The 19,342-nt window shown below is 31.8% G+C and overlaps 1 protein-coding gene across 2 annotated transcripts; it reads right to left on the minus strand.

The window, feature by feature from the left end:
* Positions 1–282: 282 nt before the first annotated feature.
* LOC129889570 (uncharacterized) lies at positions 283–5,180 on the minus strand. 2 transcript variants are annotated; one of them, XM_055964929.1, is made up of 9 exons: positions 4,484–5,168; positions 3,946–4,120; positions 3,662–3,739; positions 2,992–3,355; positions 2,753–2,865; positions 2,428–2,592; positions 2,182–2,321; positions 700–792; positions 283–608 (listed from the first exon to the last, which is right to left on the minus strand). In XM_055964929.1, exons 1-9 carry the CDS (start codon positions 4,585–4,587, stop codon positions 449–451), a joined length of 1,392 nt encoding a protein of 463 aa, XP_055820904.1. In that variant the 5' UTR covers positions 4,588–5,168; the 3' UTR covers positions 283–448. The 2 variants fall into 2 exon arrangements, with proteins under 2 accessions (XP_055820904.1, XP_055820906.1); XM_055964931.1 differs by lacking the exons at positions 283–608; positions 700–792 and adding an exon at positions 1,069–2,092 and having other exon boundaries at positions 4,484–5,180.
* Positions 5,181–19,342: the final 14,162 nt, after the last annotated feature.

Below are 19,342 nucleotides of genomic sequence, written 5' to 3' on the forward strand. Positions count from 1 at the left end.
CAGCTAATTAATGAAGATGCTTATCAGCTAATAGGTCATACTCAACTTATAGATAATGATTAATCACTTGAACAAATTTGATGTAACTGGCAGTGGAGAAGTAGTTTTCTCAAACTATTTCTTTCATAATCTTATTACATTGGCATAAAAAAGAGTAGTTTGCATTTTTTACATAAAATAATAATAATAATATTGCAGATAAATAAATATGATAGAAACCTTGTTTTTTTGGTTCCCCACCAGTGTCCCAATTAAATCCGAATTTGCGCATTGCATGACTCATTTCTGAAGGCTTCAAGAAGATTTTTCCATTATAGAAAGGACTGGTTGAAGGAAAATATGTACAGAAGGCCAAAAAAAAGATATTACAGCTAAGTTCTACTGGTTGTGCCCTTTAATACAAACTCAATTGGCTCTACAAACCAGAAACAGCTATCTCAGAAACAATTCAAGAAATTGTTAAATGGCCTTTCTTTCCCTGAGACTTCCAAGACGATTCGACTCGCAACAAGTGTAGCTTCTCAACAAATGGTTCCAATACTTCGGCCTCTTCTTCTGGGGCAAAGGCCATGCAAATGCTAAGCTCCTGAACTGCTTCTTCATACTCCCTGATGCATGTTTTATATGTCAAAACAACAATCTGTTCTGTGAAACATGTCGAAAATGAGAAAGAAGAAGAAAATTTCAGATAAGACATACCTACTATAGTACAACATCATTCCATGGTCTCTCCTCAGAGACCAATTGTGTGGCTGCAGAATGAGCAATCTTTCTGAAGCCATAATGGCCAGCCTAGAAAGTATTGTGCCATTATAAGTGAACAGATATTACACACAAATTAATGCCCTAATGCAAAGGTCAGAAATCTGTGTGATCACCGAGAAAACCTTAATTTAAGCAAAACACCTGCAATTAGTTAAAAAAATACACAAATCTTGGCTCTTTTTGTTTATCACGGAGAATAGTAAGATGGAAAATGATCCATCATACTCGGGACTAGCATGCTTCTGCACATTAGATAAGACTTGATGCTTAAGTGATAATCATTAAATGCCAAGGAGGGTCATGGTCCTGTTTGATAGGATAAAAACTCTTTATGTCCCATGTGTGTACTACAATTTGGTAAGTGCCTTGATTCCTACTACGTTGTTACTTGATATACAACGAAGAAATACCAGGTACAAGTTATTACGACCTTAATAGAATGCACAACAGATGAAAAAAGCAGGATAACAGAAACAAAAATAAATGCTCCCCTAAAAGAGAATGTAAGATGCAAAAAGATCATCATGCATTTCTGGTGGCAGTGAATGATATGCATTATGATGTAATAGACTAGAAGAAATGCTGCTGGACACATGCAACACAGTATCAAGCAAGTGATCTCTCTAAACATAGTTACTTCTGTGAACCCCCCCCCCCCCCCCCCCGGGCTACTACTTCCTTTTCCAAGTAATTAATGTTTGATCACCAGTCAAGCATATATGCCTGTTTAACAACATTTGACATTTGGGTAGAAGAATTGACTTGATTTTGTAAGAAGAACCGATAGATTTAGTGGAAACAAAAAAAGCGTGAATAGTTGGCCTCAACTATCGAATATAATAAATGCATCCAAACATAGGTATATTTTGTATCTATAGCATCTAAAAAGAGCATCAAATCCTTAAGATCAGAAAGGGAAAAGGATAAGGGTAACTTTCTTGGATTTCTAAAAGAAATGTCGGAGAGATGAAGAGGAACAAAAGTAAAGGAGTAAAAGGGCGAAGAGGCTAAAAGTATGTAAAAAGGAAAGTCAATCTGCATAATGCAGTATCCAGTCATTTCAATGTGATCAGTATATAGAAATAGAAAGGACTTCTAATGAAGCTAGATCAGTGAGGAATCTTTTACCCTATAGTTCGTTTTGTTATAAACTTAAGTGGAGGAATAAGTATCGGTTATATCGCAGCAAGATAGATTGATTAAATGGTTATTTTAGTGGAATGTTAGAATTTTAGTAGTATGTCAGAATCAAAAAAATAACAATATGCGTCCAATATTCTCAATTCTCCTTTTCTCATGCCAAAGGTTGCAATTTAGCATCTTGAACCTGTAGGGACAACAGAAAGTGGCGCCTGCTTAATCAGGAACGAGACCCAAAAGTTGTAAAAAGGAAACATGAGAGGATAAGATTGTTACCTCAAATCTTGAGGCCGCAACAATGGGACATTCAGACAATTAGTCTTGCTAGACTTATCATCTGCATGATCAACAGATCTAAGCGGAGAAGTCAGCATCAAACCATGATTTGCTCTTGAAGCACGTTTCCAGTGAAGCCTCTGAAAGAATAGTTTTCGTTACAACCACAGCATCAACATGGTGAGATGCATGAATGTAAACTAAAACAGCGCTACAGACTTCTCTTTACAAGAGAACAAATCTTACCATCAAATTAGCCAAAGTAATTCCAATAATATCTCGGTTTGTTGCTAACTCAAGCCCCGGCAAAGAATTGCTATTGATGTCAGAAGCCTTTGCTCTAGGGTCATCGACACACTTCCCATTAACAATACCAAACAAGCTATGACCAGAGATAACCTTGAATAGCTCCTATAAGAGTAACAAAACAATTCAATCTCAATACATTATTGGACATTAATACCATGTTTTATAAACTTCTGAAGGAATAGAATATAAAGTAAGTGAAATGGTACAGGATGGACGAACAAAGACAAATGTTGACATCATCTATGAGTTCAGAACAACACACCTCAGGGTTTCCAGTTTGAGGCCATATCAAAAAATCTTCCCCAACTCGGGATCCCACAATGGTCAGATTAAGTCTTCGACAGACTTCAATATAAATGACACTAAGCAAAATTGCTGTAAAAAAAAAAGTAAGCACTGTGTCAGATATCACTATCAGCGGTCAAGAAGTATTTTGAGGTTGCAGGATATCGGACATATGCAAAATAATGATGATAGCGGGGAGAGAACAAAGAAATATACCACTACAATATCCAGAGCTTAATACTGAATGCAGGTATGCACACTTTGAATCCACAAGTACAGGTGACCTTTTGAAACCCCTTGACTTGAAAAGCACCATATTCACGGCATCTAAAACTTCAACCAAATCGCATCCTATTTCTCTTGAAACAAGCTCCGCCTCCACTTCTCTCGCAATGACATCCAACTCAACCATCCATTCATTCAGATTTTTTCCAGCAAGAGGCATGGCCTCCACGCAAGTCCAATCGGTGGCATGAGAAGGCAATGAAGCAGATCTCCTCTCATTTTGGAGTGAATGAGCATCCATCTCCCGGTTGAAAGCCATAAATGCCTCGTCTTCAGAGGCCACGTAAAGCAAAGCCTACGCGTAAAATAGGAAACAACAAACACACGTGAGAGACGATCAATACACTTAAAAACAAAGGAGAAAACCAATTTAAGATTTTACTTATATGACAACTGTTGACATTTCATACACTACCGTTCCATCGCTCAATGCCAAAAACTATTTATGAACAGAATATGCAAAATTGATGATCGCAAAGTGAACTTAGTCAGTTTTTTAAGATAAGTGCAAAGTAAACTTAGTCATTTTTGCTATTTGCAATTGAAAATGCAATAAATCAACTGCTTTGAACAAAAAAAAGTGAGCAACACTCATAAATACCTTTGCCAACGAAATATCTTTGTCTTTGGATTGGAAAGATATCTCCTGGGTAAATTTTTCTCTAGCATCGTTAAGAACCTGCCAAATCATGAAATCCTCAATGAATGCGCCAAAATTTATACCACCATACTCCAATTGACAAATGACAACAGGCCTTTTTAAATGTTGAGTGGAATAAACTGATTAAAGTGCAGAAATTGAACTAATAATACCAAATCAGCACTTTTTAACAACATAAATACATTGAATAGAGATGGCATATCACAAGAAATGATAATCCCAACCTCCTGATAGAATTCGGCTCTAGATGTATGTTGGGTTTCTGCTAGAGCAGAGGAAGCCAGAGGAGAAATGCTCAACCTCCTCTTCTTTGGTGCCATTGTACTTGCAGCAGCCAATTTGTTCCATCTTCCTTTCTCATTCCCAATCCAACATCCAACACGACCATCAAAACCACACCTGATGATCGTAAAGAATAAAGGGTCTGGGAATTTGCCTAGTACTAGCAACACAAAATGCTTCTTCTACTCATAAATAATCAAGTAATAATGAAACTAATAACTCATCAATCAACTCATCTCAAACCAAAATCCAATACAACCCCATACAATTCTTGAACAAAAAAGCACAAATCTTTACTGCTGTAAACATTCAAAGAATAAAGGGTCTGGGAATTTGCCTAGTACTAGCAACACAAATGCTTCTTCTACTCGTAATAAACAAGTATCAACTCATCTCAAACAGCAAAATAAAAAAAAATCAAGAATCAAAATCCAATAAAAACCCAATTCAATTCTTGAACAAAAAAGCACAAATCTTTACCTGCTGTAAACATTCAAAGAATCCATAGCTGCTGAAAGTTCCTTCACAGCACCACCGAACAACATCTGTTGATGACACAACCCTGGCAATGATGCACACAGCATTCTCTAGGTCTTTAAAAAGAGAACAAAACAAAAGGGGCTGACGATACAAGACTAAACAATCAAGAAAGCATACAAACAAACAAAAGAAACAGTTGAGGAGAGAGTGGTGGTGATTAAACTGGAGTCTTTCTTCTTCAAGAAAATGAAAAAGGAGAAAACTTTAGAATTAAATCATCATCAAAAGAAGGTGTAATGGTGGAGAAATTAAATAAAGCCATTTTAGGTGCTGAAACTGAACTCCCAAAAGACAAAAACAAGACAGCTGACGTTAATGAATGGAAGTAACTGAAATTAAAACTATGGAAGGAGCTGACAACACTACTACTACTACTATTCCAAGATTTCCCAATATCCATGCTATTGGAGGAACCCAATTTCAGCATCAGCACATAAAACCCACCTCTTTTCTTTTTTTTATATACTATAAACCCCTTCTCTTCCTTGTCACAGAAAAGTGAAAGAAAAGGTATGAAACTATAGAACTCATCTTTCCTGTTTCTTGTGGGTACTCTTTATAGCTAATGATCATCATCATCATCTTGTACTGTACAAAAGCCAAGAAGTACCCCTGGGTCCGGTTCGTCATTCCAGTTTTTCAGAAGGACCTACTTAAAAAAAATACCTTTTTCTTAAGTAGATTTGAAATTTTGGTTTCAAATTAATATCTGTATTAAAGTTCAACTGTTTTAGATTTATGTTATGTAGGATCCCAATCGAGAGAAGCAAGCCCTCTCTATTAAGAATTTTCTTCTTTCATACTCAAAATTTAATTATGAGATGGTTCAATCCAAAATCTCTAATTAAAAAAAGAGTAATCTCACTTGCTGTTGCGGGTGCATTTGAAGTTATTAATTTCTACTGCGGTATTTTATTAAACTAGTCTTTGTTAATGATTTATTAAAATTATTTTACATTATAATTATCAAAGCAATAATTGATACTAAGAGTCCGTTTGAATTGACTTTAAAAAAATAGTTTTTAAGTCAAAAATAAAAAGTCCAACTTAAATGATTTTTAAGTCAAAAAAATAAAAAATTGGAGAGGCCTATTTTTGATTTTTAACTTATTTTAAGTCATTTTAAACTTAAATTAAGTTATTTTATATTTGTCAAATATTTTCAGAAGTTAAAAACTGACTTAAAAGTATATTTGACCAACTTTTAAGTTAATCCAAACGGACTCTAAAAATAATATGCAAAAAAAATTGAAAATTTTCCTGATTAGTAAAATTGATAAATAAAATAATATTTTTAATCTAAAAATTAAGTAAAATAAAAAGAAAGGGAATATTAAAGGTTGCTCTACTTGGCAACAAATAAAGCCAGCTAATCTGTTTAGATTTTCTCTCGTAAAAGACTTGAACTAATTCTGCTGAGTTAGCTAAAGTTAATTTGTCTACATCTTTATAAATTAAGAATATTTCGCAAAGATTTAAGTTAAACTTGTAAAAATGAGGAGTTTTTATTTTAAAACAAAAGCCTAAAGATTTATGATTAAAAGAAGATGACAAAAATTCATCCTTTTTTTTCTCTCTTTCCATAGTAGTTATAATTAATTGTAAAAAATGTAATATACTTTTTTTAGAAAGGGAAAAAAAATCACATAAATTAAAACAATGTGCATACATAACAAAAGCAATAGCACTTCCACCAAGAAAGGAAGAGGTATTTTATTCATTTTCTTGTTTCTATTATTATCCAAATGAGGATATCCTCATAATCAAACATTGCATATATAATACATAATTGAATCGACTTTATCGAGGCATTGTATTATGGGCAACACCCCACTCCCTGCCCCACTAAGATAATATTCCACTATAGCTTGTTTGTCCATAGATCTGGTTCAAAAAAATTTAAAATACTATTTGAAAATTATTTTAAACAAATATTTATTTATTTTTAAATTTTAAATAAATTTTGATTCTTCTTTAAAGTTCGTTAAAGTTTCATTTACAAATTTTGAATTGTCTTTCCATGCCAAACACAAATTACCTAGTATATCAAATACTAGTATTACTTTTTGCAAATTTGATATTCAAGTTAAAATTAGGGTTCATACGTATCGAAATTTTGGACTTATGCACAAATTCATCTGGCTTTTAGTTTAGTTTTTTGAAAAAATGAAATATCGAAAATATATGAGTTTAGAAACGAAAAAAAATTGTTTTTGAAAAGCAAAACACATAAATGTCAACAAAATATTTCTTCTCAATACAAACAGGCTTATTCATTATTAGAAACATATATACAACAGAAGCAATCTCAAAACAATTTGCACATAAAATAGATAACATTCTAGTAAATTTTAATCAAACATAAGTTCATAAAAAAAAATACCTCTTAAAAGCTTGAATAATCGAGAAAAAAAATAACTTCTTTGCACGAACTACAGGCACCTCACTGTATCACATGGATTAATCAGTCCAATATATTTTGAATAACAGACAGTTAAATTAAAACATGGGGAGGGGGAATGACTATATATAACAATTCATAATGTGACACGTGTGAAATCAAAAATTATGGTATGGTACATGCCAGTATAATATTTGTTAGTGCCACAAATGCCATAAATAGAGGTAATGAAGGAAATAAGAAAATGGGAGTGTGAGGGGCACATGAACAAAGCATATCAACATGTGTGTGTTACATGCACTTATAACCTAATATTATCACTAATAACTCCTACTTATTACTACCTAATTCTATAATTATTTTTTGTATTATCAATTATCATCACCATATAATATGTTTTAATTGACTCAGCATCTACTTGCCATATATTGTCCATATGGATTTTATAGTAATTATAAAAGTTGACTAATATGTCTTTTCTTTCTAGTTCTTTGGATGGCAAGCTGACCAAGAATTTTTATTTGCTTCCTTTCACTCTTGGCTTTTGTTTGTTTTTTCTTCCGCCAGGTGTCCGAAATTTAAATTTGGAGTCTTGACTAAATTTGAATCATGCAATGCAGAATTCATTCGGTGATGATATTCCCAACATGATTTTCTCCATATCCAGGGCTCGAACTTGAGAACTCTTGTTAAGAGTGAAACAGTCTCACCACTGTACCACAATGCATGTTGGTCTTTACTCTTGGTTATTAGATCTCTATATCTATAACCTATATAAATTGACAGTATAATTTATCTAAGTTTGTTTCATTTTCATTGTTCAAGAGCAAATTTAATTCTTCGTCTCACAAAAGCTTTTCATAATTTAAATTAGAAATATCTAATAGAAAGATTTTATCATATTGTTCAAGTACTCATAAATATAGGTCATAATCTGAGTGTTTAAATAAAATTTATAGATAGATTAAATCTATATTCATGCACATATGTTACTCTTTATATTATTTTGGAGAAGTGACTACTCGTTATTCCGTATTAGTGTCTCTTCTCATTTAATTAAGCCAAGCAATATATATTAGTAATATAAATTATAGGGTAAAGGGTCAAGTTTGCCCTTGAATGATGTGAAAAGAAATAAATTTACCCCCCATTAGTAGTGGAGGTTAAATAAGTGCTTTTTATTACTAATTGGGGTCAAATTTTCTTATGAATTATGCGAGAAAAAAAATATCTTTATTTTAAAATAATTTTAAACGGAGGATAAATTTGATATTTTTTTCTAATTTTTAATTTTTAATTATTTTGTTCCTGGCTCCTTTCGCTCTTTCTGCCACTACCTCTTCCACCAATTAGCCTTTCTTCCGTTTTGCCTCTCTCCGCCACCATTCTCATCATCACCTCCACCGCCATTTTCTCTTCCATTTCCTTTCTCTCTCTCCCGGTCACCTCACCACCACCTATTTTAATATAAGTTATAATTAAAATATTTGTTAGATTCCTAACTTAAACAAATTGAGCGAGTTATAATTTTATAGGTTAATTTTGCCACCTCTCATTTAATCGATATATGCAGAAAGCCCAATATTTTTTTCCAAAAGCATAATTTATTTATTAATAGAGTCTACACGAAGGACATTTAAGTTGTATAGTAAGCAAACTTCATTAGTAAAACTGCAAAAGGTATTTAATGTAATTATAGAAACCTAGAAGGACATTAATGTAATTATAAGAAACCTAAGGAGGTTCAATCACAATGCCGAAACTTTTTTGGCGGATAAAGTTTTAGGAATAAAATGTCTTTTTGTGGAAAATTCGGGGATCCATATTGAATATGCGGATCTTCTTTTTCTGTACTTATTATGTACTTACGTGGATCCAATTCTTCTTTGTCGACCATTACAGGTCACTTTTTTTTTTTCAACTTTCAATCTTATAATACGCATCGTTTTATATTAACAAGAAAATAATAAGTATAAATTATAATTTATTAAGTTATTTTTATTTTTTAATATTTTTTAAGAATTGAGTATTATTAAAAAAATTACTACTTTTTAATATAAGAGTATAATTGAAACAATTACTATTTTTATTTTAAATTTCTAAAATCACTTATTTTGGAATAATTTTTTATTTACTAAAGCGATTCTTATTTTAAAATGAAAAAAGTATTATTTTCGATGATATGTTAAATTAATTAGTTTTGGTTGGAATGTTATTAATGGGAAATTAACGCGGATGTTTATGCGGTAAAAAGAAATTATCCAAAAAAAAGTAGTTAAAAAATACTACACCACATACTTTTTTAGGAAAAAATATTTATAAAATACTCAGCTGGTATATATTTTAAATTTTCGGTATATACAATAGTTAATAAGTAAATGTTGAAAAATATAAAATCTGAAAAAAATAGTTTTAAAAAACTTGAGGTATGCGAACTTACTGTTCTTAAAAATATTTTGTCTCACAATAAATAATTTAATCCTAAGATTTAATAAGCTTTTGCAGTACTAGTTGGAATAAAATTACAAAACTTTAAGGAGAAAAAGCCCAACTTAAAAAGAAGATTAAGTTATTCTTTAATCTATAGGTGATAAATGAGCGAATTGATAATCGTCTCATTGTTCTTTATTAACTCACTAAAATATTATTATTTTTTATAAAGTAAAACAAGATAAACTTTCCTAACTAATAAGGACCGTCCCTTTTGAGAAGCAGCAATATCTTCCCAACAACTTATTGGAAATTTTTTCTTATATGGTTGTTTTCTTTTCAAGTTTTTTTGATCTATGTTATATCATCAAACATGTATTTTAAAATTATTTACACCACCTAATTAATTAGGACATAAAATAACCCAAATGAGTAATCAAGTCTCTATCAATTAAAATAATTCTCCTTGTTTTGGGAGAATTATTAAAAACTGGATCATTATTTTATTATTTATCAATATGCCAAAGTACATACCCACTTGTAGTAAATTTAAAGAATTACTTAAAAAATACGGAAGATACTGAAATCTGAGTAGCAACTTCATGGAAACTACTGGTCAGGGCAGATAGAAGTCCGGTATGAATTCAGCCTAACACAATAATTTTTATTTAAATAATGTATATATATAAATATTAAGTTTAAAATCTAATTATTAATACTTGAAATCATTATTATAAAATTCAGAATTCATAAAATTTAAATTTTGACTTTGCCTCTACTACTAACAGTGAGATGGCTGAGATCCCCACTCTTAAGCAAGATTTCGGATTCAAACTCGAAAGAATCATATTTGAAAGCACCATTCTTAAAATACATAATTCAAATGTAATCAAATTTCAATAAAAATATAGAATATCGAATACGGAATAAAAAGAAAATGAGACAATGGGATGACGAGATCATGTCTGCTGACCAGATCTTATTGTCTTTTTAGGGCTTTAATAAAACATTTTTATTTACGACATCAAAGAGGATTAGTTGTTTATATTTTATTCATGTGATGAAATGATTAGGATTCATTATTTATAAGTGAGTTACAACCTTGGGAACAAAAGGCCTAGAAAGTATTTTATCGGCCTTCTCAATGGCTATTTGACTTATGTTTAAGGGTAAGTTTTTAAAAATATACAACTTAATATAATATGTTGCATCCACGTAATAATATATTTAGGTTATAACATGTAGCTAGTTATATAAACGAACTTCTTTTATCTCTATATAAATTAATTATTTCAATAAGTTAAACATCACTCTATTTCAAAAATTTAAAATTCAAACTCATCTCTTCGAGCTTGTTCAAGGATGACGGATTTATCTTTCTAATGTGATTTACACCTCTCAAATCTAATAAAACTAGCACGCTAACCATGATTTGAGTTTCAAAGATAATTTTAAGTGACTCTAAAAGTGCACATCGTAACATTTTTAGTGACTCTAAAAGTGATCATCATAACCTTTTTAGTGATTCGACTCAGGCTCGTCATACATAATTTGATTTTCTCTTCTTCGTGTTCCATTGATCAGAAGCATCTAGCGACACCTCGGCGGTTTAGAATTCGAGCACAAAATGGTCAGACTTAAGCACTTCTTCTTCTTTCTTAATTAGTTGAAGTTTCCGTTCTCCGACACTTTAATGATTTCTAAGTTGGATGACTGATATTCTCTAGATGAACAGTAATTCCAGGTATGTTGCCGATCCTTAGAAAGACCAATGGAATATAATCGATGTCCAGCAAACATCATGTACAACCTCATTCCAAACACACCAAGACTCAAACATCACTCTCGTGTTTGTTTCCTGTTGGTGTAACAAGTACAATAAATTACAGTTGAAAATAAAATAACAAAAATGAATAAAAATATATTCAGACTGAGACGCGGATATTTTGCTCTCTTTAAGGAGATTCAAGCTCACTGCAATATAATCTACATCGATCCAGCAGTAATACTTTTGGCTTGTCCCCTCCAGGATACAACAACCCAACAAAGTCGTACAACTCAAACAACTCCGGATTAGTTAAAGAGTCCAAAACTCCACATAAAAATACCTTCCTTCAATATATAATTACTCTTTTTTGTATAGTAAATATAGTTGAAGACTTAGAATATTTTCTTTGTCTCAACTCTCTCTTTCACTATTACACATTACAATATTTTTCATACTTAACATATTTCATCTCATACTTATTTTACACCCATTTCACAAAGGACCATTATTTATAGGTGAAGAAGCCTTCCATGTAATCAATGGGTAAAATGAGGGGTAGTAATGTGGGTAGATGAATGTGATAGATGTTACATAAGTTACTAGAAACTAATGATCATATGAGTTACAAAAAACTAATGGTCATATAAGTTAAAAGAACCAATAGTCATCTTCTACCACAATTTATACCCAGTAATATATACACTTAATATTTTGTTTTAATAATAAAATGCATATACATCAACATTCTCCCACTTATTTTAATATTAAAATAAGAGAGTACTTCACAATTTAGTTGAAGGTAGACTATTACGCATAATGAAAGTGTGCTCTGCATTGAACCTTCACTTAGTAAAACAGTAACATTTACTCCAGAGTCAGTAGTGGTCTCAGATTTGAACTATGACTGCTTAAGAAAAATAAGGTATCACTGCTTACACATAACAATCAAGGTGTTGACATAAGCTTTCATAGCCAGCACATTACAGCCTTGTGCTATCCCGGTTTCATGAGTGTTATTGAGAATAAGCCTCATTCTCATAGAAAGCGACCTACTTTCACATTCACATATGTGAAATCTGTCAAGGGTGCTCCTGTAATTCGACACCCCACTCATACGAGATACAAACTTTCATTAAGAGTTGTTAAACTCAACCTCCACACATTACAGGATAAATACACTCACACCATAGGGATTGAATAAAATAAATATTTGTGTGTTCACAACAAGTCATCATATGATTCGTTTTTCCCATTGAACTTGGTTATAGGATATCTAGTCCTCAGGTTGGGTTTCCTCATATATGATTCAGAATTTATGAGCTTCAATTTCATCTCCCTCGATGTGCTTCAGACTCTTATCTTGCTAAGGCTTTAGTTTATGAATCTGCAAGATTATCACATGTTTTAACACAATTAATATTGATGGTATACCACTTATCAATATGATCTCACAATATTGTGTTTTCTCTCGATGAGTCTGAATTTATCGTTACAATAACGATTTTGTACTCTATCAATAATATTGGTGCCATCACAATTAAATCAAAATTAGAGAATTTTATTTTCTCAAAATAAAGTAATTAATATGATAAATCACTTTACTTTTTCACTAGTTGAAGCTAAAAAAAAATTTCTTCAACCTCAATGGTAGTGTTAGCAAGTAATATAATTTGCTTTTCTCAACTCCAACAAATAACACCAAATTTTCTCATCTGCACCAACAAAACTTTTAAGTATAGCATAATATTCTTCTCATAAAACAAGCCATCAAATTTCGTACCAAGTAAATATACCCGATTTACTTGTACATGCTATACTATATACACAATATTATATCAAGTGCCATTAGTCACATCTCATTTTTTATTAGTCTAGCAAACTCCTTTTTATTTACCACACAATTAAATCATAAGGAGTTGCAAGACTTACACAACCAACAAAATTGTATTTCACTACAATTTTGTTAGCATAATGTGACTTGACAAGAAAATTTCCATCATATGTTTTTATGATATTATTCATTCCAAGAATGAAATTAATCTCACCAAATATTTAATGTCAAAATGGCTACTCAATATTTTTTAATCATTTTTTTGATAACATGTTAGAGCCAAAATTCATCAAATCATATTCAACAATAACATATGATTTTTCAAGACGAATAAATGCACTTGTAATACTCTTTTTAGAGCATTTCTCAACTATGCAAAAATCAAAATTTCACAATGATTTTTTTTCATTCCTAAACCCCCTCTATTTTAAGAATTTAAATATCACTTTGTGTTCATGAAAAGAAATATCACTTCATTCATAAAAAATATTAGGTATCCGATTCCATACATGTGTCGAAAAGTGACATTCGATCCAATAAATTTGTCAGAACGTGACACCCGATTCAATATATGTGTCGAAAAGTGACACCCGATCAAATATCACAATCACAATCACAGTCCACAATGAATAGTTCACATATTTGCACAATCAAGTAACAGATGCATTATATGCAACTGATTACAATAGTCATTTCACTAAGTCCATTACACTTTTCCTAGTCTCATGCATGCAAACAATATCATCAATTGCAGTTTAATGGCACCCATAATACAAACGGGAAATAAATCATCATCTACCTCGAAATCAAGCTTTGAAAACTCTAAAGAACTGGAGCTTTCCCTTTCCGAAGTCACTTAGCTTGTTCTTGGTCTAAAAACAACAAGAATTACAAGGAATCAACAAATAACGATCTACAATACATGGATTACATCAAAATCCTAACTTGACCACTTTCATGATCCTATCACCCAACTAGGACTATTTCCCATCATTAAATTCAGGCCAAGAATCCTCCCCTGAGATATTCACCATGGATTCTAGGTTCTAAGAATCAAAATACAAGTTAGGAGAGCGATTAACTTGCTTTTTGCACAAAAATTGGTGGAAAACTGAAGGAATATCGCCCTAGGTCTCTTCTGATCTCTCAAGAATGAAGTGAGGAAAATAAAAACGATTTTGAGACTTTTCCGAGTTTAAAACCGCGACTATTCCATCATGGCGCCACTTACCCCGCCATAGCGGCCCCGTCATAGTGATAATAATTCCGTCGTGGTGTGTTGCATAGGGACAAAAATTCAGAATTTGAGTCACAAGCCCCCATTTTTCAACATGCCCTCAAATCATGACATTCTAAAATCGATCCTTAACTCCAAGATCAATTATAAGAGTTCTATTAGCCCGAATTTGATTTCGTAAAGCCGTACAGGCTGCTTAACGTCTTGGTTATCAACTCAAACCATCAAATTGATAACTAAATCCCCCATCCATTAGCGGATTACCCTAAACCTCATCTGACTCAAAATTCATTCAAGTTTGATGTAGGCTTAAATTTTTCAAATTATTACTCAGAAGTTTTCTGGCCCAAATTTATTCCCCCTTGGCTTATCCATAAAGACGAGAACGTGTCATTACAGTTAGAGGCTATAGTGATTCAAAAGTTATCTTCCTAAATGAGCTTAACTTATTGATGTTTATTCGTCGAGGCCCACTCTGATTTTATTTAGAATGATTATGCTGTTTGAGAAGGTAATTATATTGTCTGTATTTTATATGAGTTTGGTATCATGTCTTTGTGAATGCCTTTTGAGTGTAAGAACTTACATATTTGTCTAAAATTCATTAAATTACATTTTTAGTCTAATCTTGTGAGATTGCTACTTAAAATATGAGTCAACTTACTTATATATTAATTATGAAAAATCACAAGCATCAACTAAATCAAGCAAAGAAGGGACATATACATTGCTTGGATTATTGTTGTGTGATTGTTTGTGGATCTTAATTAATTCAAAGTTAGTTTTTTATTTTTATTTGGGAATACACATGATTTCCAAAGTCTAACAGAGCTAAGACTCCATGGCTAACTGTTCCGCTCAACTCTCCATGGTACAACATTAACAACTACCATTACATGGAAATGTTGTTGTATATGCATTTTATTATTAAAATAAAATATTAAGTGAATATGTTAGTGGGTATAAATTGTAGTAAAAGATGACTATTGATTCTTGTAACTTATATGATAACTTATATGACCATTAGTTCTTGTAACTCTTATGGTCATTAGTTTTTTGTAACTCATATGATCATTAGTTTCTAATAACTTATGTAACATCTATCACATTCATCTACCACATTACTATCCCTCATTCTACCCATTGATTACATGGACAACTTCTTCACCTATAAATAATGGTGGTTCTTCCTTTGTGAAATGAATGTAAAATAAGTAGGAGATGAAATATGTTAAGCGTGAAAAATATTGTAATGTGTAATAGTGAAAGAGAGAGTTGAGACAAAGATTATATTATAAGTCTTCAACTATATTTACTATACAAAAGAGAGTAATCATATGTTGAAGGAAGGTATTCTTATGTGGAGCTTTGGACTCTTCAATTAATCCGAAGTTGTTGAGTTGTACGACTTTGTTGGGCTGTTGTATCATGGAGGAGACAAGTCAAGAGTATTACTGTTGGATCGGTGTAGATTATGCCGCAATGAGCTTGAATCTTCTTAAAGAGAGCGAGATATCCGCGCCTCAGCCTGAATATATTTTTATTCATTTTTGTTATTTTATTTTCAACTGTAATTTATTGTAATTGTGGTATATTACACCAACAATTTAAGGAGATTCATGTTTTGTTACAGATTGAAAAAGTGCGGATATCAAGGTAGAAGATCTCAACATCATTCTGCTCAAACGTCGCTCTCTTCAAGAGATAGAAGAGAAGAGATGCAGGAGTAAAGTATATTTCTACTTGCTGAATTCAAGCGGAGAAAAGGTAAAGAAGAAAATTGGTACAAACTAGCAGTTTGAGTATGGGTCCCATGAGAGGACTATTGTTGACTGTTGTATTGAGATTGACGCTGTGAAGTTGTATATACTTATGAAATGATAATTGGCAATGTGTTTCCATATATGCTTGTCTTTACTATGTTGTAGTTATTTGTGCATGTTTCACCAACTGGATTGACCGCGTGATCCTACCAGTACACCGTTGATTTTGTGTAATGATACTACACTTACTCTTTTCTTGTTGAGTACATGGCATCTTCAGACGGCTACTGACAAACCTCAGTTAGGAGACTAGTGATCGTGGAATCCAAGGGTGAGCCATCTCTTTCAGGCTGCCGTGGATTCTTCTAGGATCTAAGTCAATTCTTTTCGGACTTAGACCTTTCAAATGCTAATTTACATTGTTGTTTTGGGGGTTGCATCCCCGTGCTCTTAGAATTATTACTTAGTAGTTTTGGTTCGATTACTTTCAGGTTCTAAGAGGTTGACTTCCGCATGTTTTGACCATATTATGACTGTGTTTGAATTTATTTTACGAGTTTATGGGAATTCAGCTTAAAACTAATATAAAAATCGTTTCCACATCTTTTTATGCTTACTGTTATATTAAGATGCTAGTTTGGAATGTAATTTTGGTTCTTCCATCAAAGAATTAGTGTGAGTGTTACTCACGATCAGATTTGGATCGCAACACTAACCCTTTCCAGAAGTCCAAGGATCCTACCTAGTGCAATCGCAAATGATAAAGGTCCTGACACTTCCTCTATCACTATGGACAAACAATAAAAAAAAGTTAATTTCCAACTTCATAGGCGCTATAACAAATAAACCGTAGAAATTGAACTGCTTCTATATTATTAATTTCTATACTGATCAGATGGAGTATCATTTATGTTTTATTGATAAAATATCAGATGAAACTTTATCTCTCGGATACCTAATTATCTAGGGACTTTCAATCAAGACCAACATATTGTTCTCTATAGGTAAAACATTTATTTTCACATTAAATCGATAAAAAAAAAATATTAAAGGCAGAATCCATCAGTGGCCCCCTGAAGTTGGCACCAACTTTCACTTAGACACCTCAATCAAACTTTGTTCATTTTAGACACCTCAAATAAGGTTGCGATGTGTCATTTTGACACTTTTTTTACAATTACTCAAATATCTAAAATGTGTGTAATACACTTGCCGATTATGTGTCAAAGTTGCCAATTAAATGAAGACATGTGGCATATATATCAAAAATAATTTTAAAATAATGACTTTTGAGTAAAAAAAAATGTCATTAACTTGATGACATGTGACATTTTTTACCCAAATAATAATTAAAAAAAGAAGAAGAAATTCATCTTCTAAAAAAAAGTGATTTTCAAAAAAAAAAAGAAAAAACCCACCCCCACCTAGTCGTCTTCTTCACCCACCCCACCCAGTCATTTTCACCACGACTCCACCACCACTCAGCCCAACCCCAACCCCTCCTCCACCTTATCAGATCGTCTTCTCCACCTCCACCAACCCCAACTCAACTCCTTCCCCACCCATATTGTCTTCTAAAGAAACACTATCAAAAGAAACTATTTTGAAAAATTTATTTTACAAAGACATAATTTTTTCTTCTATACTTTTAAAATATCAGTTACTAATTAACAATAGAAGGAAAATAAGAACTAGATCTAGGCAATGACAATGAGGTTACAAAATCAAGGTCCAAAGTTATGGAGGAAAACGTCTAGAAAATGAAGAAGAAGAACAAGAAAAAAAAATTAAATTTTTTTTTTAAAAAAAATGATCTTTACGCGCTCAAAATGGGTGCAACACATGCAATGTGCCAAGTCAGCACAAAGTGTGAAAATGACACATCGGGACCTTACTTGAGGTGTCTAAAATGAACAAAGCTTAGTTAAGATGTATAAGTGAAAATTGGTGCCAACTTTAGAGGGCCACCGATAGGTCCCGTCAAAATTAAAATACAAGGAATGCGTGCACCATTCATCATGGATATACAAAGGGTGATATAATGTAACAAAAAGGAAGATTCTGCTACGAAATTTAGCCAAAAAAATAAGCTCTCTATATCTATATCTTTACATAATAACAAAGCTGGATATTAAAAAAGTGAGGTGGCATGTCTCATTAGGCAACATTACTATTTATCTTTTATCTCAGAATTTTAAACTTTTTCCTTAATTTTCTATTTTATTTTCTCATTTTTGTTTTTTGCCCTTTTCATTCATTTTTTATAAATATCCAAAATTCATTATTAATGGAGAATAAATATGTTAGCGGAGAGCCAAAGATCATTACTAGAAGTTACAACCGTTACAAAGAGTCTAAAGGTCTATGATAGATACATATTTTACTTGGGAGAGGGTATAAAATATGAGTAAAGAAGCACAAGATATATATGTCAATAACGACGAATTATTTTTGTATGAATATAATAGTTTGTCCCCTGCTTATTAGAGGAAGATGTTAACCACCTCATGTAAATTTCTCAAATCTCAATTTGTTTCTCTCTCTATATATATGTGATTTCATTATCATTTAGGCAACATAATTTTTATCTAAAGATATATATCTCTTCCTAAATAATTTTTATAGTGAACAAATATTGATTAGTTTAATGAACTTGTAAAATAAAAATTGAAGTGGATGAAATAATTCAAATATACAAACCTTTAAATCATGAAAATAAATGGAAAGAATAGTACCGGTATGGATTGACCCTTCCATGTCAATAAAAATTATCCAAAGATCTAAAAAAATTAAATAAAATATAATTTCTCTAATTGAAACCATAAGTCATAAGTCATAAATTCGAAGATGAGAAGCCGGCCTTAGAATCTTCGTTAAGTTGAACTCTATCATGAAGGGTTATTTAAGGATATGTGGGATATTGAAATGTTATGAAGAGTTATTAACGTAAATGAGAAAATTTTAAGAAAGATTGAAATAGAAAATATATTTTTGTATAGTAGTTGCAAACAAGGGGAGGAATAAGCACCGGGTTGTAGCATAATGATTAAGGTAGAAAATGAAGAGTAAATAAATGAGAAAATAGCCAAATGATCCTTTAATCTATTGTCTTTCAATTACACACTTATACATCACGATAGTCCTATTATCCTTCTGGACTATTTAAGGGGTACTAGAACTCTCGTGAAGTATAAGTGTGTTGTTGAAAATCCGGCAATAGATTAGGGATTATTTGACTATTTTCTCATAAATAAATTGAATAGAAAGAGATAAAAAAAAGGAAAATAAAAGATAACAAAAAAGAAAAGAAAAAGGAAAATCTAAAACAAATGATGAAATAAAACATAGAAAAGGAAAGGAATTAGAAAT

Source organism: Solanum dulcamara, chromosome 5 (assembly GCF_947179165.1).
Source record: "Solanum dulcamara chromosome 5, daSolDulc1.2, whole genome shotgun sequence".
NCBI classification, from domain to species: domain Eukaryota; kingdom Viridiplantae; phylum Streptophyta; class Magnoliopsida; order Solanales; family Solanaceae; genus Solanum; species Solanum dulcamara.

Coding starts and splice junctions, on each gene's coding strand:
- LOC129889570 (XM_055964929.1), bottom strand. CDS start 4,587: ATGCTGTGTGCATCATTGCCAGGGTTGTGTCATCAACAGATGTTGTTC. Junction 4,121..4,483: donor TCTTTGAATGTTTACAGCAG/GTAAAGATTTGT, acceptor TACGATCATCAG/GTGTGGTTTTGATGGTCGTG. Junction 3,740..3,945: donor GAGCCGAATTCTATCAGGAG/GTTGGGATTATC, acceptor ATGATTTGGCAG/GTTCTTAACGATGCTAGAGA.